This window comes from Eucyclogobius newberryi, unplaced genomic scaffold (genome assembly GCF_026437365.1).
Source record: "Eucyclogobius newberryi isolate DKJ021-1_F unplaced genomic scaffold, fEucNew1.0.hap1 SCAF_9, whole genome shotgun sequence".
In the NCBI taxonomy this organism is placed as follows: domain Eukaryota; kingdom Metazoa; phylum Chordata; class Actinopteri; order Gobiiformes; family Gobiidae; genus Eucyclogobius; species Eucyclogobius newberryi.
The window spans coordinates 10,250,012-10,276,872 of record NW_027316532.1 but is presented as its reverse complement, the minus strand read 5'-3'; the positions used below and the strand labels follow the sequence as shown (position 1 = coordinate 10,276,872).

The 26,861-nt window shown below is 41.1% G+C and overlaps 2 protein-coding genes across 2 annotated transcripts in view; one reads left to right on the top strand and one right to left on the bottom strand.

The window, feature by feature from the left end:
• rab6ba (RAB6B, member RAS oncogene family a) overlaps positions 1–17,861 on the top strand; it is a 46,775-nt gene extending 28,914 nt beyond the window's left edge. The window contains exons 2-8 of the mRNA XM_072438882.1: positions 588–646; positions 10,943–10,996; positions 11,546–11,651; positions 12,467–12,578; positions 13,118–13,211; positions 14,041–14,107; positions 15,970–17,861. Of these exons, the coding sequence (XP_072294983.1) occupies positions 588–646; positions 10,943–10,996; positions 11,546–11,651; positions 12,467–12,578; positions 13,118–13,211; positions 14,041–14,107; positions 15,970–16,034 (557 nt within the window). The 3' untranslated portion in view covers positions 16,035–17,861. The remainder of the gene's footprint in view (positions 1–587; positions 647–10,942; positions 10,997–11,545; positions 11,652–12,466; positions 12,579–13,117; positions 13,212–14,040; positions 14,108–15,969) is intronic.
• Positions 17,862–22,154: 4,293 nt separating this feature from the next.
• LOC140353886 (uncharacterized) lies at positions 22,155–24,255 on the bottom strand. The gene is made up of 3 exons (XM_072438655.1): positions 23,861–24,255; positions 22,538–22,642; positions 22,155–22,455 (listed from the first exon to the last, which is right to left on the bottom strand). Exons 1-3 carry the CDS (start codon positions 24,223–24,225, stop codon positions 22,410–22,412), a joined length of 516 nt encoding a protein of 171 aa, XP_072294756.1. The 5' UTR covers positions 24,226–24,255; the 3' UTR covers positions 22,155–22,409.
• Between the last annotated feature and the right edge of the window lie 2,606 nt (positions 24,256–26,861).

Here is a 26,861-nt window from a genome sequence, read left to right as displayed (position 1 = left end):
CACCCATACACATTTAACTAAACACAAATATATACATAAAACCCTAAAAAAAAAATACTAATAATGATAAAACCCCTGAAACCGCCGTGCCGACCCTATGGTGCTCCCCCACACCTGCTCTGACTTGGTACAGTCCTATAGGGGAGCTTGTTCCTGGCGGGAACACTATGACGCACAAATTTTTGAATAAAAATATAACTGACATACTTTATCAAATTGTCTTTTTCTTTAAAATTAGTTTTTCTTGGATTAATTATTTTGTGGGTTGTCAGGTTTGTTCGTGGAGCCACATAATTTGAAAAAAAAAAAAAAAAAAAAATCCAATGAAGGGTTCGGTGAATGCGAACCTCTGATCCACAGTGTTGTGTGTTGGGTAGAGTAAATGACGCCTGTAGCTCCAGGTGTAATTACAGGTAGAGGCCAGATCTGACCTGTCTGTTCCCCTTTCACACATAATGAGCTCCAGGGCAGAGGCATCGACCAGGGCACACGCCGCCATCACCCACAATGCCTTTCTGCTGCCTCTGATTGTCTGATGTCTGGCACTTCCTGTCCACTCACCACTGTCTTTGTCTCATTTGTTGCAGTTGGGAAGACGTCTCTGATCACGCGGTTCATGTACGACAGCTTCGACAACACGTATCAGGTATGAACTACAAACCATCCATTTTATACACTTTTATTTGCTCCTTGCTTTAGAAACACAATGCACACTTTATCCACTGTATTGTCTCATATTTTCACATCAATGTAAGATTAATGGGACATTTTCGTTTGGTCCATATTTTATTATTTCTTTACAGTTAAGGACAACTTAAATACCTCCTGATTCACAATTAATTCAGAATTTCTCATTCTAAAACATGTATTTCTATAACTTGCTTTGGTTTGACTTGGGCTGCACCATATTAGACATTTGTGATGGGGCCGTTATGGAGATGTCAGTATCGTAATATTTCTTATTTAATATACTTTTCGACACAATCATTTCAGTTATATTAAAACAAAAATGTACATACCTTTTAAAGTATTATTCAAACTGTGTCAAAATAAAAACTTAACAGAGATCAAACCTTTTTTAAATCAGTACAGTATATTTCTGTCAGATGGAGGACCTTGATGTTTTTGTGATATATAGCATTATTGATTAATGCATTAGATGAGCCAGTACTACTATTACTACTACTACTATTACTACTACTACTATTACTACAGGCTGGGGAACTGGTCTCACTTAAAGGTTGAATGGACGATTTTTTTGGCACAAATCTAAGTCTTATTTCCTCGTGGTGTGGACTGCCGATTAGTCCTGCCATGTATCAATCATAGAACTCACCTACCGCTCACCTGCCGCCGCGTGTTGCTCGTCCCCACATTTCCGCGTGTCTAAGCGCATTGATCTATCATAATATAGTTCCCTCAGTGTACGGGGCAAAATGAAGACGGAGAAAGTCAGTTCGAGCTGACTCATAAGAGACGGAAATCTACGGGAGACGAGAGATGCGATGCGTCGCGCTAATAAACAAACGCACGTGTGTGTTGTATCAGTCCGCACGGGGGAGTGGCATGTGCACGGGGGAGTGGCATGTGCACGGGGGAGTGGCATGTGCACGGGGGAGTGGCATGTGCACGGGGGAGTGGCATTTGCACGGGGGAGTGGCATGTGCACTGAGCCTGAGTTCTCAAATCGCCGAAAAATCGTCCATTGCGCCTTTTAAGGGTTTTTGAGCGGTTTTGAAAAACAAAGGAAGAGAATCCTTTTAAAATTGTCTGTGCTTTTAAATGTAAAGGCTGTTTTTATTTGTTCTTAAATATATTTTATTTGTAAGGTTTTTATCATTAGTGACACATGTTCAGGGCTAACAGTGTCAAGTCTCAATATTGCCCCCCTAAACTGTCCAGCAGCAGACACAGGCCATAGGTTAATAAGTCATACACACATGAAAATGAACTTGTTCCCTCAGAACGGCATCACACACCACAGCGGTCAAACCCTGGAGCCATCACCGCTCAGACTGCTGCCTAATCTTTTTTGTCACGACCGAAACAGAACTTGCAGCTCTGAGGCATTTTGCTCACATCTGCACAGGGCCCATAAATAAAACTCAAGTCTTATTGCCTCATAAGCAAAACTTGTCTTGTTTCAGAGCAATAAAGTCGGCATTAAAAATAACCCCGTGTATTGTGTGAAAGTGCTTCAGTGTGCAGGATATGAGGCTGTGCACTGTATATGAAATCAGATAACGCTAACAAACATGCAGAAAGCAATAAAAAGGTAAAACTAAATGAGAAACTAAACCACTTTAGGAGTGTTTTCTGGGAGTAATGACATAGGGCCATGCAATATGTTCAGTCCTAAAACGCCTCTTAAATGTTTGATATTAAAGCCACATTAAATGACAGACAAAAAGTACGTTCACCAAAAAGAACAATCACCTTTATGGATAAAAATGACAAATAATATATATTGTCTAATTGTGTACAAGTCCAATAATATTTGATTAGCAGTTTGTGTATTTACAATATAGATCTTCCACAAATATTGTATTTTTAAAATTTTATTTCACAATTTGTTAACAGTGGTAAAACTATATTGGCCCATATTTAAAAAATCCATTGAACCATGAATACCTCGTCCTTTTTAACTGACCTTCTCTTAAGAATATTCCCAAACAAGGATCAAACTGCCCTCTGCTAGAGCTGTTAGATTTATAATAAAAACCTCATCTGAAAGAGAGATCTTGAGGGTTGTGGAGCACTCCTGTGCAGTGTGTGATCAGGTTGTTGTGTGTGGATTGTGTTGCTCGTGTGTAACTCGTGCGTTCACATCCTCTTTATCTCATTTCTGTTCCTTCACTGAAACGCTACGTAGATAATCTGCCGTTTGTCCTGCCGTTTCCTCTGAGTTCGGCCTGTGTTTTTCTCTGGGTTCGTGGAGTTTGAATGTCTCTAAGTGAACACAGTATGTCTGTATTGTGTGTGGTGGATGTGGGCGTCTGATGTTCAGTGCGACAGGCTTCAAGGACGTCGCTTCAGATGCAGAGATGGATTTAGTGTCGTAACAGGCGTCTAAACTATTATACTACACGTCTGTAATCGCACTAGCTTTAGTTCGAAGACTGTTTAACTTTGAGAAGGTAATTCCATGTTTTATGCAATGTTTAAGGCATCGTTACTTCAAAATATTACTGAAGTTAAAGTAATCATCTTTTGCCTCATATGCCTCTTGATTTTACTTTATATTGTACATTTTGAGTTCTGTTCTATTTCTAGTACAGCCACTTCCACCTGTATTCTTACCTTTACCTGCCTCACTTACATTGTTTAAATTGTGTTCATTTGGGGGGAAAAGGTACATGTATTTAATATCATTTGTAGTGCTTCAGCTTCTTAGTTGATTAATCAGTTGCTGTATTAAGCCGTGTGTCCACTGCACAACTTTATCCATCTGTGATGAAGGAATTGTGGGGAAAGTCTTGTGCTGCTTCATGAAAACGTGACTTGTAGTTCTCAGTGAAACAGGGACAAAGATTAAACTCGGAGCCGTTGCTCCAGTTGTGGTCATCTGGACTGTTTTAGAAATACAATATGTTTCAACTCTTATCTAAGAGTCATTCTTTATCTGCGGCTCTAGTCTGAGAACTGGGAAACTTCTCCTGCTCTAAGCCCCGCCCACCGGGCGGAGCCTCCTGATAAAAGCCTCTTTGACATCAAGCAATGTCTGATATGATGGACTCAGTGGCAGAGTGGGCTCCTCCCACTGGTGGTTTTATCAGATGAAGCCCGAGCTCGATGTTTGCTCAGACAAACTGATGCAGTGTGAACGTGACAATATTAATACTGGAACCCACAGTCTGCCCGTCTCTGCTTTACCAATTTATTTATCAGACTAATTATTTTGTTAAAAACGCCAAAGATTCAGGTGCTCAACAATCGAAAGGATGAAGCCTGAAGTGAGTTTGCTGGAGATTTGAGAACGACGAGCGTTTAAGCCTTTTTACTCATTAGATACAGTTCTCTTTATATCGTTTTTTGTGCACGATCCTACTTTGAGATCTTCTGCCAGTCCTATTTCCCCTTTATTCAATAATTGATGTGTAGGGTGCGTCTTAAGTTTACCACAAATGACATATGTCGACCACGGCCCTCATAGTACTTTGGTCATATATGTTATTGTTTGTACAGCCTTGTATTTGCTTCTTTGAGATGATACGAGCTGTAATAATATTTCAAACTGGCTACTCAGCTTTTTTTTTTCCTAAAGTGGTCTGGCCCAGAGTTTTGCTGATTTCATCATCGAACTAATTCAATAAAAGCCCATATGTGGTTTATGCCTCTCAAAAGAACAAAGAAGAATGAGCTTTTCCTGCTGAAGATTTCCACTAGAGGAAAAGAAATGAACCAGATACTATGAAATATGGCCACATTTATTATACTGCATGTAGTATATACATGCAGTATATACCTTATGTATATGCTGCATGTATATGCTGCATGTATATGCTGCATGTATATGCTGCATGTATATGCTGCAGTATATGCTGCATGTATATACATGCAGTATATGCTGCATGTATATGCTGCATGTATATACATGCAGTATATGCTGCATGTATATGCTGCATGTATATACATGCAGTATATGCTGCATGTATATACATGCAGTATATGCTGCATGTATATACATGCAGTATATGCTGCATGTATATGCTGCATGTATATACATGCAGTATATGCTGCATGTATATGCTGCATGTATATACATGCAGTATATGCTGCATGTATATACATGCAGTATATGCTGCATGTATATGCTGCATGTATATGCAGTATATGCTGCATGTATATACATGCAGTATATGCTGCATGTATATGCTGCATGTATATACATGCAGTATATGCTGCATGTATATGCTGCATGTATATACATGCAGTATATGCTGCATGTATATGCTGCATGTATATACATGCAGTATATGCTGCATGTATATGCTGCATGTATATGCATGTATATGCTGCATGTATATACATGCAGTATATGCTGCATGTATATGCTGCATGTATATGCTGCATGTATATACATGCAGTATATGCTGCATGTATATGCTGCATGTATATACATGCAGTATATGCTGCATGTATATGCTGCATGTATATACATGCAGTATATGCTGCATGTATATGCTGCATGTATATACATGCAGTATATGCTGCATGTATATGCTGCATGTATATACATGCAGTATATGCTGCATGTATATGCTGCATGTATATACATGCAGTATATGCTGCATGTATATGCTGCATGTATATACATGCAGTATATGCTGCATGTATATGCTGCATGTATATACATGCAGTATATGCTGCATGTATATACATGCAGTATATGCTGTATGTATATGCTGTGTGTATATGCTGCGTGCGTGTGCTGCGTGCGTGTACTGCGTGCGTGTACTGCGTGTATATGCTCTAGGTATATACTGCGTGTATATACTGTAGGTATATACTGTATAGTCTGAATGCTGCTTTCGTCCCAATGGCTGTTTCGGTTGTTTTGGTGCTTGTAACTCTGTTTGAATGGAACCAGGATATAATCCTGCTAAACTCAGTGAGTTGAGTCTAAATTAAAAGTCTGCCTCCATGAGCTCACTGTCAGTGTTTGTACAGCTCAGAGGGACGCTCCATTTCCCAGGTAGCAGAAAATATTGCTCCACTGCATCACCGCAGGGGACACGGGACTTTTTGGGTTTCACGATGCACAGCTCTGTTTTATCCAACAGACTAGAACTGATCCTGCCAAAGCCACAGAACATGTAGTCACCAAGCACGCCACTGCGGAGGGAGGCGGAGGGAGGCGGAGGGAGGCGGAGGGAGGCGGAGGGAGGCGGAGGGAGGCGGAGGGAGGCGGAGGGAGGCGGAGACAAGGACAGAGGGAGACGGATTGAGACGGAGACAAGGACAGAGGGAGACAAGGACAGAGGGAGACGGAGGGAGACGGAGACAAGGACAGAGGGAGACGGAGGGAGACGGAGACAAGGACAGAGGGAGACGGAGGGAGACGGAGACAGGGAGACGGAGACAAGGACAGAGGGAGACGGAGGGAGACGGAGACAAGGACAGAGGGAGACGGAGGGAGACGGAGACAAGGACAGAGGGAGACGGAGGGAGACGGAGACAAGGACAGAGGGAGACGGAGGGAGACGGAGACAAGGACAGAGGGAGACGGAGGGAGACGGAGACAAGGACAGAGGGAGACGGAGGGAGACGGAGACAAGGACAGCGAGAGGCGGAGGGAGACGGAGGGAGACGGAGGGAGGCAGAGGCAGAGGGAGGTGTTCCAGAGGGAGCTGGAGGAGCTGTCAGTCAGAGCCTTCTGCACAGGAAGAATACCACAACTGCTGCCATTTTAGTCACTTATTGCAGAAGAAGCTGACAGTGGCACAAAGGGTTGAGTGTTGAACCCCAAACCTATGTCTGCTCCAGCGTTTACTCTTGTTGTGTAGAAAATACACCACTTTCCCCCAGTCCAAGTTTGTAGTATTGTCACCTCGCATCACCAAATCTCCCAATAATGTTGTGGGCTGTATTGAAAGAATAGTTTCTTTGCTGCAACAGCTAAATGAACAGAGGGAACTCCCATGAACCTTTGCTCCATTTCAGTGCAGAAATAACTGTTATGTAGGCTTCTGAGGCTTCTGAGTGGCCCGAGCGAGGCTTCGGCCCGAGCGAGGCTTCTGAGCGGCCCGAGCGAGGCTTCTGAGCGGCCCGAGCGAGGCTTCTGAGCGGCCCGAGCGAGGCTTCTGAGCGGCCCGAGCGAGGCTTCTGAGCGGCCCGAGCGAGGCGTTCCACATGGGGTTAGCGACATGGGGCAGTAATTAAACTGTCAGCTCGGCGACGTGAGCGATGACAGACGAATAATGAAGTAAATTTGGCTTTGTCGACTGTGAAGCTTGATTTGTTTCCATTTGTAATAGAACAAAAACGTTGTTTACTAAATCCCATCGCCGTCTCCCGCACATTGTATCTAGAGTTTTTAGGGAAAATATTCAAATGTCACTTTTTAACTTTAACTCTACCGTCAAACATGACCCACTGAGTCATATTGTATCCAAAAATGTAGTTGGAAAGGGTTCTTAACCAGACTCATTAGTGGCAAAATCCAATTCATTGAAAATATTTATGCATTTTAGCTCAAGCTGAGATTCTAAACTCTGGGGTGATGTCATTATGATAAAAAAACAAAATCTTGGGAATACCATACATTTTTATTTTTATTTTACCTCAAAGAAATCTGCTTTTACTTTACTTGAGTCAAGGTTATTCAGATAAAGGCCCCGTTCATTTCCGGCGTGTGCCACAGTCGAGGTCCGTCTTCTAAAGATATGTGCAGCTTAATAATTAAAAAGTTGCATGAATAATTTCTACTCCATCTAATCTTTTCATGTGACTGTCTGTGTGGGAGGCTAAATATAGAGGGTGAATAAAACGTCACTGCGATTATAAAAGTCAAACACTGTGGTTCTGGTTTATTAGATATGTTCAGACATAGTTAGTTGTGATATGTTTAGTCGTGATTTTAATATTTGTATAATCCTTTGTCCTGATTGACCTGGTTTAGCCCTGGTTCTGTTCAGGCACGAGTTCCTTCCTGGTTTACGCCGTAGTTCATCTTGATTATTTAGTTGAGGGTACATTTTAGTGTTTAGTTTTAACTGTGTTCTTGTTTTATCGCTGACATTAGTCTTAATTGTTTTGAAGAAACGTTGTTGCACGTATGGTTAGAACACCAGGATCCAAAACTTAAACATTTAAATTTTAGTTTAAATGTAGACATTGTAGACATTGTTCAAAGGTTCCGGGTTGACCAAGAGGAAATGGTAAATAAATGTTCTTAAATGTAGGGCCCAGCCAATGACAACATAATAATGAACCATGTAACATACATTAAAAAACAAGACGTCAAAGAACAGTGATGGTAATGGCATGGCAATAATAAAGAAGACCTTAGATTGACTATATAATGGTGTTTGATAATACAATCTTTCATTTTAAATAGGAATATTACTTTTTACTATTAAAAAAAGAAATGGCATTGATTTGAATGCATTATTATATATCGTATTTCTAAATGATGTGGGTAAGTGCCCCTGAACCGTCATTATTTTCTTTTGGGAGCACTATAGAAAGTTACAAGGCAGTTTTCCCTCTGACTAAACACTCCAAAATATATATATATATATTTTTATGGAAGGGATGATTGTTATTCTGTTTTGTCAACCGTCCTCTGGTGAAGTAGTTCAATCATCTAAACTTTCTCATTAAACTTGTTAACATTTCTCAAGTTTACCACAACCTGAACATTGCATGTATCCCACACTCTGCACACAGACATAAAGCATGTATCCCACACTCTGCACACGGGCATAAAGCATGTATCCCACACTCTGCACACAGACATAAAGCATGTATCCCACACTCTGCACACAGACATAAAGCATGTATCCCACACTCTGCACACAGACATAAAGCATGTATCCCACACTCTGCACACAGACATAAAGCATGTATCCCACACTCTGCACACGGGCATAAAGCATGTATCCCACACTCTGCACACAGACATAAAGCATGTATCCCACACTCTGCACACAGACATAAAGCATGTATCCCACACTCTGCACACGGACATAAAGCATGTATCCCACACTCTGCACACAGACATAAAGCATGTATCCCACACTCTGCACACGGGCATAAAGCATGTATCCCACACTCTGCACACAGGCATAAAGCATGTATCCCACACTCTGCACACGGACATAAAGCATGTATCCCACACTCTGCACACAGGCATAAAGCATGTATCCCACACTCTGCACACAGGCATAAAGCATGTATCCCACACTCTGCACACATACATAAAGCATGTATCCCACACTCTGCACACAGACATAAAGCATGTATCCCACACTCTGCACACGGACATAAAGCATGTATCCCACACTCTGCACACGGACATAAAGCATGTATCCCACACTCTGCACACGGGCATAAAGCATGTATCCCACACTCTGCACATGGGCATAAAGCATGTATCCCACACTCTGCACACGGACATAAAGCATGTATCCCACACTCTGCACACAGGCATAAAGCATGTATCCCACACTCTGCACACGGACATAAAGCATGTATCCCACACTCTGCACACAGGCATAAAGCATGTATCCCACACTCTGCACACGGACATAAAGCATGTATCCCACACTCTGCACACAGGCATAAAGCATGTATCCCACACTCTGCACACGGACATAAAGCATGTATCCCACACTCTGCACACAGGCATAAAGCATGTATCCCACACTCTGCACACAGACATAAAGCATGTATCCCACACTCTGCACACAGGCATAAAGCATGTATCCCACACTCTGCACACAGACATAAAGCATGTATCCCACACTCTGCACACAGACATAAAGCATGTATCCCCCACTCTGCACACAGACATAAAGCATGTATCCCACACTCTGCACACAGACATAAAGCATGTATCCCACACTCTGCACACAGGCATAAAGCATGTATCCCACACTCTGCACACGGACATAAAGCATGTATCCCACACTCTGCACACAGGCATAAAGCATGTATCCCACACTCTGCACACAGGCATAAAGCATGTATCCCACACTCTGCACACGGACATAAAGCATGTATCCCACACTCTGCACACGGACATAAAGCATGTATCCCACACTCTGCACACAGGCATAAAGCATGTATCCCACACTCTGCACACAGACATAAAGCATGTATCCCACACTCTGCACACAGACATAAAGCATGTATCCCACACTCTGCACACAGACATAAAGCATGTATCCCACACTCTGCACACAGGCATAAAGCATGTATCCCACACTCTGCACACAGACATAAAGCATGTATCCCACACTCTGCACACAGGCATAAAGCATGTATCCCCCACTCTGCACACAGACATAAAGCATGTATCCCACACTCTGCACACAGACATAAAGCATGTATCCCACACTCTGCACACAGGCATAAAGCATGTATCCCACACTCTGCACACGGACATAAAGCATGTATCCCACACTCTGCACACAGGCATAAAGCATGTATCCCACACTCTGCACACAGGCATAAAGCATGTATCCCACACTCTGCACACAGGCATAAAGCATGTATCCCACACTCTGCACACAGACATAAAGCATGTATCCCACTCTGCACACGGACATAAAGCATCTGGACACAGGGTGCTATGTAGAGCACAGGTTTTAGCAGATAGATCACATAGGGAAGAATGCAGCCTGCAGGTCTAAAACTGTCACTTTGTGCTACACAAATATAATAACTGGGATATACTGCATAATGAAAGACCGGATCTGGAAAGTTTAAAAAACACATTTCAAAAGCAGGAGTCAATCTCACCATTCTGAGGTTGAAAATGTGCAATGTTTGTGTCCTAAACAGAGCATTATTAATGAATAACTGCTTTCCCCCTGTTTGTCCTTGATGCTTGTTCCATAATGTAGTGCCTTTTGGGTCTCTTGAAAAGCACAATATATATGATGTATTATTACCATTATGCAGTGCCTTTAGGACATTTGATCATATACCTAAAAAGTATATTTATTAAACAAGTTATACAATGTATCCATCAAACCCATAGACAATACAACACAGACTGTAGATCCTGACAAAAAACTCTAGACAAACTGCACATTTGGAGGACTATTTTATTTTCATTTTTTAAATAAACCTACAAATTCATGAAGGTCAACTATCAAACTGTGTTAAAAGCCAAGAGAATATATGACTCTAACCCTCTATGGCATTTAAACTGTTGAAATCTTTAAACTGCACCCTTGACCCTTGACCCTTCTCTCTCTATTTTCTCCCCCAGGCGACCATCGGCATTGACTTCCTGTCCAAAACCATGTACCTGGAGGACCGGACGGTGGGTGCACGTGCAGTAATGTGTGGGGGGCTTACATATACACAGCCTGTGATGTGTGTGATAATAAGACCTGTCCCAGAGCTCTTTATCATGAGGGGCCCATGCAGCACTCTGACCTTGGCGGTGTCATCATGGGGTCCTGCTCGGAGCACTGTATGGTTCGGGTTTATGGCTGATGGATGTGATATCTGTGTTGTAAAATGGCCTGGATCGTCCAAGTCATTTTTCAAAGTGCCACCTTTGCCACCGCTGGACAGTATGCTAGTCCTAATATGGATTAGTCTTGTTTTGAACTTGGTTTTAGACTTTTCTTAGTCCTAGTTCAAGCCTGGTTTAGTCCTGATTAAAACACAAAATGACTATTTAAGTTGTAACATGCTCTGTTATAAGCGATCTAAATTGAATGGGTGGTTGTCAGAAAAACCCAGGATAAATTCATAAATAAATAGATTCATAAAATGGGTATTAACATGTTAATGTTTATATATATATTATGTATAATGTCTCCAGTTTTATTGGTACATAGCATTATGTGTCTTTCTTCCCCAGGTCCGGCTGCAGCTCTGGGACACAGCGGGACAGGAGCGCTTCAGGAGCCTCATTCCCAGTTACATCCGGGACTCCACTGTGGCCGTGGTGGTCTACGACATCACAAGTCAGTACCACAGAATAAATACTTTAATATGACAAATAGACAAGTTTGTTTATTACAATTTAACCTTTTGAAGCAATCCTTTCTTCACCATCATTATTTTGAAGACATCTGTTGTAAAAATGTCTTCATAAAATCCTCTGTATTTGTAGATTGTCTCTTTACTCTTCTTTGTTTCTGCAAAGTCCATTCGTTTGTTTTGTTCCCTCTTTTATGTTACTGCTGCCCCCTGCTGACTGTTCTTTCTTATTCAACCCTATTTCATGATTGCAATTTGTGTAAAAAATGGTAAAATAATGATTGTGATTACCCTTATAGTTTAGTCCAGTTCAGTCCAGAGGAAGTGTACATTTATGCCATGAATCTATATTGTACATAATGCAATGCAGGAACATTTAACTATAATGCAGTTCCTTTAATATCACTTCTTTAAATATAACATTGGATGCTTTGATTTTAATATGACATGTGTTCAACACAGCTGCATATAAATGTAATATATGAAGGGTTTCCCAGTGGAATATATCTCATTCCTGATTATGGAAATCAAAGCACACGCTCCCCTCTTGGAAAGGGCGAAGGATCGTCCTGTCAAACTCCAGGACAAGAATAAGAAACATGCCCACATGACTGCATACTTAATGAGCTCGCCAAGGTCAAGGTGGTTTATGAAATCAGACTTCACTGTCGGGCTTAACACAATAGTATATAGGATATAGTATATCCAGTACAAGATCATGGAAATGTAATTGATATAATTTACTTTCCCCCTCTGGTGGGGATGGCTTCAGTGACTTTGTTTTGTGCTTTTTCCTCAGATGTGAACTCGTTCCAGCAGACGTCCAAATGGATCGATGATGTCAGAACAGAGAGAGGAAGTGATGTCATTATTATGCTTGTGGGCAACAAAACTGACCTGACAGATAAGAGGTAGACACGCCTCCTTAGATCTTTATCTCTACAATGCAAGAAACGTTTTATTGGGAGGCGTTCATTCTAGCTAATCTGCACAAAATTAAACCTTATTGGTGATAAATAAAAGGGTTTAGATTACTTTTCTTTCTTCTTTTTAACCCTAACTGTTTGCAACTTTGAGTAGGACCTTTAAAATCTTATTAGAATTGTGTCATAAGAAGCATGTGATTAATGGTCTTGTATGACACGATGCCCTCATTAGCATTAGGTTACATGGATAGGCTTACATTTAAAATTATGATTCGAAATTAATTTTCACTCCGTCATTTATTGTCCCTCTGGGAAATAAGATGAATAAGACTGTCCCAGTCTGACAATGGCACAGAGGGTTAAGATAGTGGTTTACTGTTACCCACACCAGTCCAGTTTAGTATTTAAAAATACTACCTTGTAATAAGTGGTAGAATAATTAAATTACTGTGCAAATGTTTCCTGATGCCAATCACACTATGAAAGGGAAGCGGTGTTATATACTAGTGTTTTCTTTTTCCCAGACAAATAACCATTGAGGAAGGAGAGCAGAGAGCGAAAGAACTAAGTGTCATGTTCATTGAGACCAGCGCGAAAACAGGATACAACGTCAAGCAGGTGAGTTAAAGGTTGAATGGACGATTTTTTTGGCACAAATCTGAGTCTTATTTCCTCGTGGCGTGGACTGCCGATTAGTCCTGCCATGTAGCAATCATAAAACGCACCTACCGCTCACCTGCAGCTGCGTGTGGCTCGTCCCCACGTTTCCGCGTGTCTAAGCACATTGATCTATCATAATATAGTTCCCTCAGTGTACGGGACAAAATGAAGACGGAGAAAGACAGTTCGAGCTGACGCAGAAGTAGACAAAAATCTACGGGAGACGAGAGATGCGATGCGAAATTTCGCGCTAATAAACAAACGCAGGTGTGTGTTGTATCAGTCCGCACGGAGGTGTTTCCGCCTGCGTACTCGAATCGCCGAAAAATCATCCATTGCGCCACTTTTTCCTCCTCCAGCTCATGCTCTGTCTTCACTTGCACGTTCACACCTCTAGATGTCGCCAAACACTTGTTGAGAGTTTTCCCAAAACAACAAAAGCCGATCTGTTTGAGCCACGTCTGAACAAACAGAGCCGTGTTCAGTGGGTTCATTAGAAGTGATGCTCTGTGTCTGCTGTGGCTGAATGTGCAGCTGCAGTTCACACAGGAGGCTGTTGTCACGACGATAACTGTCACGTGACTTAAACACAAAACAACATGGCTCACTAACGCACCTATCAGAGGTTATACTGTTATGCACTGTTCCTACCAAATAAACACAAAACAAACACGTCCTTGTTGGAGAAAATGGCAGGAATCACATTTGTGTCGAAACATGTTCAGATGCAATTTTCATGTTGTTAATGCTGTTGTGATACAGACATAATCACATTTACTCTTCCCAGTTGTTCCGACGTGTGGCAGCGGCTCTTCCCGGCATGGAGAGCATGCAAGAAACAAGCAAAGAAGGCAGTATCCTTTACACTGGAACAAAGTACAAGTACAAGTACAAGCTCAAATGGACTCGGACAAGTATTACACAAGATTAACAAACCAGTGATGGAAAAAACTAAACTTTATCTCATGTAGCTACAACTGGACCAGGACTGAACAATAGTTGTACTTAAATATCAATCAGAATTGCTTCATCTTTGCTCTCCCTTGTACCATAAGTCTGAAGTATTAGTGTCACCTTATCTACTAAGAGTACACCTACACGTATCCTCTGTACCACGGTGATAATACTGCAGGGCATAACCTTTTTAAACAGTCTCGGTCATAGACTTCAATCTAATCGCTCCGCCGAGATTATCTTTATGACTTTTATTACTGTCATATGTATTTCCTGGTTATAACATCAATCCCACACAACCAATTTCCTCTCCGCGTCCTCCCGTGTGTTTTAGCCTTGTCCTGATGGAAACCAGGTCATCACACACAGTATATTACGCCCGCTCTTGATTTCAAAGGGTTCTGTTAACGGTGTTTAAGCAACATAACTTGAGCATGACCCATCAGACCAGAACGGATCGATATCCCACCGACTGTGAGTCTGTTGCTGGGTGAAGTCTGCCACGAGTCACCTGTTTACCACCGGTTCACCTGCAGATGCATGCGCTGGCTTCAAGGTTGAGGTGCAGTCTTCATTTGCGATGCGAGAATACTTATCAGCCACCGTGCAATAGAAAGAGTCCACTAAAACACTAAAATACTACATAAAAGGGGTTTGATATGAATACTTTCACAATACTCACATAATGAATGAATGTCTGGACATTTAGAAGCAGCTCTTTGTTTTAAGTGTATGAGTTTTCCACAAATTCAAAAGTTCATGAGGGGTTAAGCTTAATTTTGTGGTTTGCTTTATTCTTCTTGTTTATTTTTGTTTTAATTGGGCACAGCCAGGCAGGTCATAGTGATTCATGTGCGATGTCCGGGTCCACAGAGGGCACTTCTACTGCTTCCTCTCCCGCTCGTTCACCTCTGAGTGGAATCACAGGCTGCACATTTACAGACTGGACCAGGTCCCGGGTCCAGGTCCCGGGTCCCGGGTCCAGACCAGGTCCCGGGTCCAGCTGTGGATGGGAGCGCAGGGAGTCGTCGCCCTGTTCTTTCTGTAATGGCAGATATGAAAAGAATTGGTCTCTTGCGCTCAGTTCATTTGCATTTTACTTTGAGGTCAAAGCAATGACAGATGAAGGATTGAAACGTATCTAATGCCCCTGTAACTATGTTCTGGGACTTAACGTGCTTCGGTGCTTTTCAGGCTTTTCAGTCGAGATGAATGACAGAGTCCCCAAGGTTGTGTTTGTAGCAGTAACTTCACTATCAGAGTATTCATGAATATCAGTTAGTTAGTTAAAGTTGACTAAATGGGACTATTTAATCTATTTAGGACTTTATGTTTTTTAACGTTCTTTTCTTTGGATGCAACCCTTTCTTATTTTTTTTATTTTATTTTTTTACTTAATTTGTTTCTCTCTGGTCCTTTGTTTTAGTAGTTTGTGTTCTAAAAAGAAAAGGAAAAATTGACATCAGTTCAAATGGTTTATTTACAGTGTCTTGTACTTTGTAAATTGTGAATTGTTCAGTTTTCTTTTTCTTATTTGAAACAATTGACAAAAGATAAAGTAAAAGAACTTCCCTTGAGAAGGAGTTCAGATGAAAGTGACTCAGACTTGCTTGAATCATGAGTATTACTTCAACGATCATATATGTATCTCTAAATATGCTGTTTATGCTATTGGTATTTCTGCAAACTCGTAAAATGTCGCCCTCTAGTGGACTGTGCATTGTCAACAACTGTCTTGTCTTTTCCTTAACATTTCCTTCAGTGATTGACATCAAACTGGACAAGCCCCCGGAGCCACAGACGACCGAGGGCGGCTGCTCCTGTTAATGCTCTGCACCACGCCCCCTTGTCACCACACGCTTGTAATCTCCCTTCCTATTGGTTCGTACCTGATTTTGCTCGTCTTAATCCGGCCTCTTCAAGACGACCTCTGGCTAAAGTTTGAACCAGCTGTAAGTGAATCCGTATTGTAGCTTATTTTGCCAAAATACCCGAGAAGTGACTAAAGAATAACGACCGTTTCAAAATGACTCCAATTATTAAGTGTTCACCGTTTTTTTAAAGTCAAATATGTAATTGCAATTTTCTTTTTGTATTTTTGTATGAACAGGGAATCGCCCTGTGCAAGTGTTTATTTAAGCTCTGTGTTAAGAGCTTCAAGAATGTTTTTAGGAATGTGTTGCAACAGAACAGGCATTACAGTTTATAGTGTTCGGAATTAAGATGCCAAATTTGTCCTTCAGGTTTGGGACATTTTTTGGGGGAAATGTGAAGTTTTTTGGTGAATGAAAATCTCAGAAACTGCAGCTCAAGTAGTTGTACGTTTAGTTTTGGCTGTCCCCTGTACAATATCTGACAAATCCTTGCTGCCCGTCACTATAGGAACGATCCCGTGGGACGACAGAATAGGTGGAGTGTCTAATGCATGCCTAGTCTTTGAGCTTAGGTACAGTGTGTCCGTTTACACCACTTTGAATATGTAAATTTCACACCAGTGACTTACTGCACTTCGTACTTGACTTGAAATCTCTTCTCGTTTTTGCGTGTACATGTGCGTTTTACAGTGCAGACGTGACTTTAGAGCGTTTTAAAACTCCACGCCGCACTTATCCATGTGACATATTTGACGCTGTTACTAATATCACGTCGTATTAGCTGTGCAGTGTTGTCCAGAATCACCACACGCCATAATATTCTAAACTATTCACAGGAAAACGTTGGGACACGAAGATCTTTCTGATGTTAGAGACGCCTGCATGCCGAAAATACTTGAAGGCATTTTGCCTTTTGACAGAATTTGCCAGGGTTAAATGTAGTGTTTTGTTTAACACATAACTTGTCATTTTACGCACAACGTTAGGTTCTTCATCATGTCATGTTTCCGTGGCCTGTTCTGTAGTTGTTGCCTTTGATCACATAGTGCATTCTGATTGCATCCAGCGCACCGCAGTCTTATTTTGCACATATAAACCTTTCCCTTGTACAGTTACATGTTCAGACAATTGTAAAGTGTCCTGTCGTTTGCTGCTTGAGTTGAAACTACTGACTTTGCCGTGTGTTTTATAGAGCTAAACCTTCACCCAGCGGTCAGAACAAACACTACTTTGATTTGAAATTGTTGCACTTTTTATGACCATGGTTTAGATTTAGTGACGATGTAAAATAAATATGTAAAATATTCTCCACTGGTATTTGGAGCTGTGTGTCCTTAAGCTTAAGTCAAACGTTTATGAATGGTTTCCAAAAGGGAGCGCTGCGTACATGTGCAGAAGTACAAAAAACAGAATAGAAACTTGCACCAAAACGAATACTTTTGTCTGTTACTGCCACCAGTTTTCAAAGATATCATTGTATATTTAATAAAAGTCTCGAGAAACTGAAACCTTTCTAAAGACGACACATTGACATTTTGAGTCCAGATTGTACAGACTCTGCAGCCGTCTCGATTGGATATTAGTTGTGTATTTTTCCCAGCTCTTGATGTGGAGCGGTCCATTTCCAAATAAAGAAAAGAATCTTTGGGTGGTCAGATGTAGTGACGCAGCAGAGCCACAGTTCAGCGTCTCCCCGGGGACATGTTCGTCCTGTCCATCCACTGTACAGAGATCTGGCATGTCTCAACACATGATTCATAATAAAGATGTCTTAATAACAGAGGAAAACCGGTTTATTTCTTTTTTTTCTTGCAACATTTGACATCATTGTTTCATTTGCAGTTTCATTCTGTTCTATTATTGGTTTAGTCCCATGTGCAAGTGTGAACGCAGTCTTTTGGTTTTGTGTTCAGTTAGAGACAAGATAGTGTTGTACTTTTGGTCTTGGTTCACTTCTGGTACTTCATAATATACACAACTCCAACAAGAACAAAACCACAACCAATCCTGACCAGGACTCAAACCTTGATCCAGGATTTAAGTGTACAAAAGTCATTAAAGAAGTATATTATCTGCCATATTGAGCTCTGAAAGCGTTCCAGTTGTGTGTGATGAGTAAACGTCTTCCTCAGTCATGTTTTTCATCATTAGCTTTAAGTATTAGTGCTGCTAAATCTAACCATAAGCAGTTACACATGCACTGGGCTGGACGGGTCAGAGATGTGCAAACCCTCTTGCTCCACAGTCTGGAGGCTGCACACGTCCTTCAGACGGTGGCTCATGAACACCACCCACAAATGCATTTAGGAACACAATCGTTTAAAGTTTGATTACTGACACTTTAGCATATTCAGAAGATGTTTGGGCTTTAATTATTACGAGCTATTAGTGATTGTTTTCAGATTTTAACACTTCCCTCCCCTTCCTCGTTTAATATACAGTGTTTTGATAAAAGAAAATATTCAAAAAGAAAATCAACTACTGCATTTACTTATTATTACTTTACTTATTATTTTGGCTTTATCAAATCAACTAAATTAAACACCGTAATCGGGTTGTCAAAAGTATCGGAAATCCTACTAATCAATAATAAATAAGATAAACTAGTGTACAAAAATAACATGAACAGGACAAAATGTGACATTTTAGAATTATATTAAAACCACACAGTAACGTCAAGAAAGTATGATTATTTTCTGTATTATGTATTGAGTATCAAACCTCTTCTTTGGTGTTGAAATCAAGTTTGAAACGTTAACATCGTGAAAACACTGGGTTAAAAACTATAACTGTGTTTCATCTGAAAGCTCAACACTGATAATGTCAGAGCAAGAGGACAAATACAATGAGTACTTTTGTGATATTCTGGCTGGTACGGCTCATAGACCTAACGTTTTATTTGATATCTGTATCTCAGTTGAACTATTCCCATCCCGTTACGTCCGTGTTGTGTCTTTCCATTCTCAGAGATGTGCAGCTACATGTCCTCCACGCTCAGCAGCTTATTACGAAAGAAACTGTCATTTTAGTGCTTTCCCAGACTGAAGCCTGGAGCGACCTGCCTGGAAAGTGCAATACTTTCTGATGTTACAGTACAATGGTCAGGTTAAGATGAGATATTCCTTTATTGTCCACACGTGGGGAAATGTCATTGTTTTGTTTTTTTAGGTTACTTTGTTTTTTAGTTTTTTTTAGGTTACTTTGTTTTTTAGATTTTTGTTTTTCAGGTTTTTTTAGGTTACATTGTTTTTTAGGTTTTTTTACGTTAATTTGTTTTTTAGTTTTTTTTTTTACTTTACTTTGTTTTTAGGTTTTTTCACGTTACTTTGTTTTTAGGTTTTTTCACGTTACTTTGTTTTTTAGGTTACTTTGTTTTTTAGGTTGTTGTTTTTTTGTTTTTTTTAGGTTACTTTAGGTTATTAAATTAGAGACATGGGAATAAGCAACATGTAATGGGTGCTTGATATGTATTGACAAGGTTAAAGCCACATGCTGTAAGTAAAATACTAAAACATTATAAAGTAAGTTTCTTGGGGGAAATATCACAGCTTTGAAGGATTTTTTCCAGTGTGGAGGATCAGACCGAGACAATGAACACAGGTTTTGTTACCCAGCTGCTAATGGGCTAATGAAACCAGTCTTTGTCACATCTAAACTCTTTACAACTTCAAAAACTAGTGCTAAAAAACCTAAAATGCAAGACGAAGCAGCATTCCCGCCTAACATTGTGCATCAACAGAAACTATGGGAATAATAAAGAGCCATAGATGATGTATCCGTCAGTTATTGAAACGTATTGTCTCTGTGATGTGGGAACAGAAAACAGTATCAGTGTTTTTGACAGTTGGGAGGCGTGTTCCTGTCCCGACTGGTCCTGTCCCGACTGGTCCTGCCCCAAACCAGTGGGTCGACTAACGGACACGAGGCAACGGTGACCTGGAAACAACTGTGAGCACTGAAGCTACATTTACAACCTAAACCTTCTTCCAAACATTGTTAATACACTGTCATTTGTAAGTCTAATTGACCTAAACATAGCAATACTTCAGTTTTAGCTGTTCTGCCCACAACCCTGAATGTTACATAAAGTCTCAAAAACATAACTACACCTTATTAGCCTCAAATAAACATGAACAAAGCCACCAACCCTTTTTATAATTGAGCCTGAATCATTCTAAATAAACTACTGTTCATTATGATTTAATAATGGGGCACCTGACTTTTCTAAATGCATTTGTTTTCGCCAGAGTATATTGTAAAAGCGGCACTTTGTGACTAAAATGAGACAGCTGTGCACTTCCTGCATCCAATAATGAAGTCTTTTATGTCTTGTCATCTCTGAGCTGATTGGCTGTTCTGTTCTAAAGCCGAACCTGCAACTGAAAGTGATGGATATCGATGCTGCCTCTCAATTCTCATGGAAAAAATATCAATGCTTAAAATGTTTTTAAATACAATTGGGGACATTTTTATTTTATATTTAATTATGTCTTCACATATATTTCATCAGTTCAAATTGGTAATAATAGCATCTCTACACAAAGGTAAACATCTTTATAATTAAAGTTTCAATATTATAATACAAAAATCATTGGTCTAGTGGCTATTTTCATGGAATTAAAGTTTGTTGAGAATTGTTTTGGCTCCATTAATAAACCATAAATGTGTCAAATGATTGGCTAAAGTCTTGTGTTATGAAGAAATGACATAAATATCATTATACATGTTTTCACTTTACTTGATGTAAGGAACTACTTTTTACTTCAAGTATAAACTTCAGAACGTATAATTATCTTTTCTGATTATCTAACCCATTGAATAAAACTAAAGTGACCTTAATACAATCGAATGCCCTAAATCTTAACCTTAAGTATACAGTTAAGACGATGTCCTCTCTCCATTGCAGCCGCACTTGGACCACTCTCTGTCCAGCCTTTGTCTGACCACGACTGACCATATGGCAACACAATGGATGCCTCTGAAAGTGATGAGGACTATTTTAATATTTTGGTTGTGGAAGATATGCCAGATGCTCAGTGAAGCTCGCTGAATGCACTTTTTAATCTGATTTCGCGCCTGGCTGACTCTTTTGTGAGACGTGTTTGTTCTGTATCTCGGACACAAAAGTGATGTTTGCTTTGTGATATTCAGACTTACGTTTTCCCTGATTTCACTGAACACATGTCCTCGTGTAATTAATACTGTGGGAGGCGAAAGGAGGTTCTTTGACGTGACTGATCGTCAAGAGAATAGGATCAATTTAATAGAGCATAATATAATAGAAAAATTATACATTTTATAATATGCAGACTAAGCAATAATCCATAGCTAACATGGCATAATTTGCATAAAATATGGGTGAAGTCTGTATTTGCATTAAACATCTGCTTGAAGAGGTGGAATGTGCTGATGGTGAATAAAAGAAGAGTTTAAGGGAAGAAGAGTGAATGTTGGGGCGAGAGGACACATACATAGTGTTGAAATGGCCAAAATAACTTGTATTTGGTCATTTGAAAAGTATTTTTCAAATTCAGTTTCACTTTTCTTCTAATAATGGCTTGTATACCACTGTCTTGTTTGAAGAATGAATTACATTAAGCTTAGATATATGCCAACAAACCCTTCAGTAAAATTCTTCAAAGTCTTGTGAAGTACAAGATTATAAGTTGTGTAGGTGCTATTTAAAAGGGCTGATCTTTATGTCTCGAAAGTATTTTAGAAATCGACCTTTGAAGTTATAATGTCACATACAAATCCATTGGTGCAAATGGAATAAATCTAATGAAACATATTTTGGTTTATGATGGACAATTTGGTGTGAAACCTTAAAATGCTGAGAGAGCAAACTGACTAAAAAGTCGATAAATAAGAACAAAGTCTCGCTTCAAAAGTAACACATGATCAACTTTTACTTTTTTTTAAATAACATTTTAAGTTCAGCACTAATTGAAATCCTTCCATTGTAGAAAATCAAGTATAAAGTCTGAATCTTGCAGCACTGACACACACGTGAAGAAAAATAGTTTTATTAAATATAGTTGCAGCTGTTTCATTAAACAGGGAGAGCAGTAATTACAGTTCTGGTGAGCGTCCTCGGGGACCATCTGTGGTCTGGGGTGTCGTCTGAACCCAAAGCAGCAGCAGCTGGCAGAATTAAGCCCCGGATAAATAATGGGGAAACCTTTGGCTGGGAACAATGGCGTCTGCTGACAGCTTTACAAATGGAGCGTCCACACAACGGGCGCGTGTCCTGCCACAGCCCCTCAACGCTGACTCAGGACGTCCCGAGACTGATGTAAAAGTACAAAAAAAAGTTGAGCGAAAGGTGTCAAAACGTGTCCTCTGTCGAAAGCCTACGCCAGGATTTCATCTCCCTGTGGACGCAGGAGTGGACAAAGGATATTTAACAGGTTTATGTGCTTCCTGCTGTGGTTATAAAAGGAGGTGTGAACTTACACGTTGCTGCCGGGAACAATCTGCTCCTGGTGCTGCTTCGTCAAACTGAAGCGTCTGAAAAAAGCAGGGAACTTCAGCTTTGTCCTGGAGGATCTGGAGGACAGGCTGAGGAGGACAAACAGAAAGTTCAGCTATTTTTAGTCACGTTAGTTACCCACATATTTAGTGCTTTTCAATTTTTTTGTGTGTTATTCTTTTCATACTGGAGACATTTACATAAGTGAAGTATTAGACCTACTTAATGTGGTTCAAATGTATATAAACGACAGGTGAACATGTCTCTACCTGACAATAAAACACTCAAAAGTGACATAACAATACACAATTCAATGATTTAAATGTCTTGCCTACTTTATCTTTGGACAATGTAGAAATATGATGAGATGGTGGTATCAGAAAGCTCCAAAAATCGCATTTACTTTGTATTAATGCAGCTCCTTCATGTGTTTAATCCTCAGATAAAACTGGCAGTTACAACATGTGACAACAAAATACTGTGGAGTGATTTACAGTTTTGGTCCTGCGTGTGGAGAATGTAGAGAATGTTTAATCCTGCTTGAGCCGTGTTTGTTGTGGCGCTGCTTTGGAGTTTGTCCTGAATTAGAAACATTTTAGGTCCGAAGTGCAACTGGAATGACAAATATTTTCTGTGGTACGTCTGTAAAAGTATGAAATGTTTTAGCGTTTCACATAATCACCTTCATAAATCATATCGTGTTGTGTCTAATATTTTGTCTGCAGGTTTGAAACATCACAGACTTGTTCACTATTCACAAGGGAATGCAAACTGTTGGAGACACTGTGGTTGCCAGGAGACCACACCATCACCATGTTCTTGGGACTGTCCTGTCGCTCAGAAATATTGGTCTGAGATTCGATTTCAGAACTATGTAGTCAGGCCTCAAAAGTGCCATGGAAGGTACTTTTGAGAAGATAGAACACAAATGATGACGGAAATTCGCAAAATTAAAACTAAACTAAATTTGAACTTTGTATTTGTGCTGTAATTTTCTAACATTTCTTTGTTTGTCATGTGCTATTTGACTTTATCACAGCCTTATTGACATTTTTAGCACGCTTACATGTTTCAAAGACTTCTGACCTCACTTCACAGCAACAGCTATTGTGTGTTTCTGGTGTTGGCAGAAAAGGTTTAGAAGTTTAGGCAACAGTCACAGGTCAGGGGTCACCGGCTAAATTTACCATGAGGTCGTGTGTGTGAAGTGCTGGTGGCAGGTTTCAAAGCCACTCTCCCTTATGGACAGTGTCAACAGTGTGGCAGGAAATAGAATCTGGCACGTTCACGCTTGTGTTTGGACCCACCACGATGATTCTTGTTTGGCCTGACCGGATCCAACCACGGCCCGGTCCAGTCTCAACTGGTCCTGGGCTCGCTCGCCGTTTTCCTCCTCCTCCTCCTCCTCCTCCTCCTCCTCATCCTCTACAATCTGGTCCCAGAGTCTGCTGTCGACCCAGAGCGCCCCCTGGAGCCCGAGACCACGGCCCATGCAGCTGACCCGGCGGCAGAGCGGGCAGCACACGGTGAGGAGGCCGCCCCGGGCCTGGGAGAGCGTCTCCAGGCAGATCTGACAGAAGGTGTGACGGCAGTGCAGCAGGCGAGGGACGCGCTCCAGCCGGGTGTACGGCAACAGGCAAACGCTGCACTCTGTGTCCTCGCACAGCACCATGACGCGAGCAAGACTGGGACGACGCAATAAGAAGAACCGTACGAGGGTCAAAAGCTGATGGGATAATATAAGATCAAAGTCAAGAGGATGTTGAGACGGGAGGATTGCAGAAAACAGCAGCTCACGGGCACAAGGAGGCTTCTTTCTATAGAATAAACAGAATAAAATATGATGTTATTTATGGACATGTGCATTGTCAGATTGATAGTTTTATTTACAGACAAACAACCAATGGCAGCAGCCGCTTAAAAGGGCTTAACAGAACCAGACAAGTGATTATGACATGGCCTCATTCAGTTCTTTTGTCTCCTCTTCCCATGAATCATCTTTCTACTGTAAAGCCCTGAATATTGCACACAGGGACCAAAAGTAGGGTTTTGTCTCAAATCTATCAAATTATAACAGGAGATGTGCAGTGAAATAACCATTTGTTTTGGATCTTATACCAGGATACAATATAAAAAATGCATAAATATGTTGTAAAAAGCAGTAAAACAGTCCTGAGACATCGACACGTGACATCAAACTAAACAGACCTCGTGCTCTGGATGTGGAGCACAGGAAACACCGATCAATACATCTATATTTTAGACCTCAGTATTAGATTAACTTTATTGATCTTACAAGAGAATGGAGTTGCTCACAGCTGCACACACAGCTCACTTAGCTCACTTGAAGCTCTATGTGAAAAATAAAATGGCATAAACTAATATATAATGGCCAGAAATTAAAATATGAAAATAACTCAGAAGGAATATAAAGGAAACTACACGAGCTGTCACAAAAACCCTATTAAGTTGATTGATGGATTTCAATATAGACTTCTTTGACACACAATATAAAAAATAATTAAGACAAAGAATAAAAGGAAAAGGAATTGTACGTATCGTTATAATAAAGGGATAAAATGGCAAATAAAGGTTGATAGAAAGTTTTAGAGGAGCTTACTTACTTCTAAAGCTGGAGGTTAATCTTATTCTCAGAGAGCAGTGTTGAGCTCGCTGTCCCGGCGCTGCCCCGAGTCTGCCTCCTGTGTGTGCCTCCTAAGCCTCCTACTGAATCTGCCTCCTGCCTCTGCCTCGTATGTCTGCCCCGAGTCTGCCTCCTAAGTCTGCCTCCTGAGTGTGCCTCCTGAGTGTGCCTCCTGAGTGTGCCTCCTGAGTGTGCCTCCTGAGTGTGCCTCCTGAGTGTGCCTCCTGAGTGTGCCTCCTAAGTGTGCCTCCTGCCTCTGCCTCCTGCCTCTGCCTCCTGTCAGGCCCGAGTCTGCGCTGTGTCCGTGGGGGCGGGACAGACCGGAGCGTCCTGTCTCTGCCTCCTCTCCCGAGCCCCCAGCAGCACCAGGGGCAGGACACAGGACACACAGGACACACAACACACACTGGACACACACACAGGGGCAGGACACAGGACACACAGGACACACAGGACACACAGGACACAGAGAACACAGAGAACACACAGCACACAGAACACACACAACACACACAACAAACAGAACACACAGAACACAGAGAACACACAGAACACAGAGAACACACAGAACACAGAGAACAGAACACACAGCACAGAACGGAACACACAACAAACAGAACACACAGAACACACAGAACACAGAGAACACACAGCACACAGAGAACAGAACACAGCACAGAACGGAACACACAGAACACAGAGAACACAGAGAACACACAGCACACAGAGAACACACAGAACACACGCAACAAACAGAACACACAGAACACAGAGAACACACAGAACACACAGAACACAGAGAACACACAGAACACAGAGAACACACACAACAAACAGAACACAGAGAACACAGAGAACACACAGAACAAACAGAACACACAGAACACAGAGAACACACAGAACACACAGAACACAGAGAACACACAGAACACAGAGAACACACACAACAAACAGAACACACAGAACACAGAGAACACACAGAACACAGAGAACACACAGAACACAGAGAACAGAACACACAGCACAGAACGGAACACACAACAAACAGAACACACAGAACACACAGAACACAGAGAACACACACAACAAACAGAACACACAGAACACAGAGAACACACAGAACACAGAGAACACACAGAACACAGAGAACAGAACACACAGCACAGAACGGAACACACAACAAACAGAACACACAGAACACACAGAACACAGAGAACACACAGCACACAGAGAACAGAACACAGCACAGAACGGAACACACAGAACACAGAGAACACACAGCACACAGAGAACACACAGAACACACGCAACAAACAGAACACACAGAACACAGAGAACACACAGAACACAGAGAACACACAGAACACAGAGAACACAGAGAACACAGAGAACAAACAGAACACACAGAACACAGAGAACACACAGAACACACAGAACACAGAGAACACACAGAACACAGAGAACACACACAACAAACAGAACACACAGAACAGAACACAACACACAACCCGGAGCAGCTGGAGAGCCGTGGGACGCTCTTTGTTCACACTGACAGAAGCCAGGTGGAGGAAAGGCCATGGGAAGTTTGGGATTAAAGGCAGCTGGAAATGTTTGATGAAAATGTGTTCTACTGGTTCTACTATTGATCTGGAGAGAATATAATA

Bases quoted from the DNA above. Each gene is read 5' to 3' on its own strand.
- LOC140353886 (XM_072438655.1), bottom strand. From the start codon at position 24,225: ATGGTGCTGTGCGAGGACACAGAGTGCAGCGTTTGCCTGTTGCCGTAC. The intron at 22,643-23,860 runs GTGGGTCCAAAC...TGTCCTCCTCAG, and splicing joins GCCAAACAAGAATCATCGTG to CCTGTCCTCCAGATCCTCCA. The intron at 22,456-22,537 runs GTAAGTTCACAC...CTGCGTCCACAG, and splicing joins ATTGTTCCCGGCAGCAACGT to GGAGATGAAATCCTGGCGTA.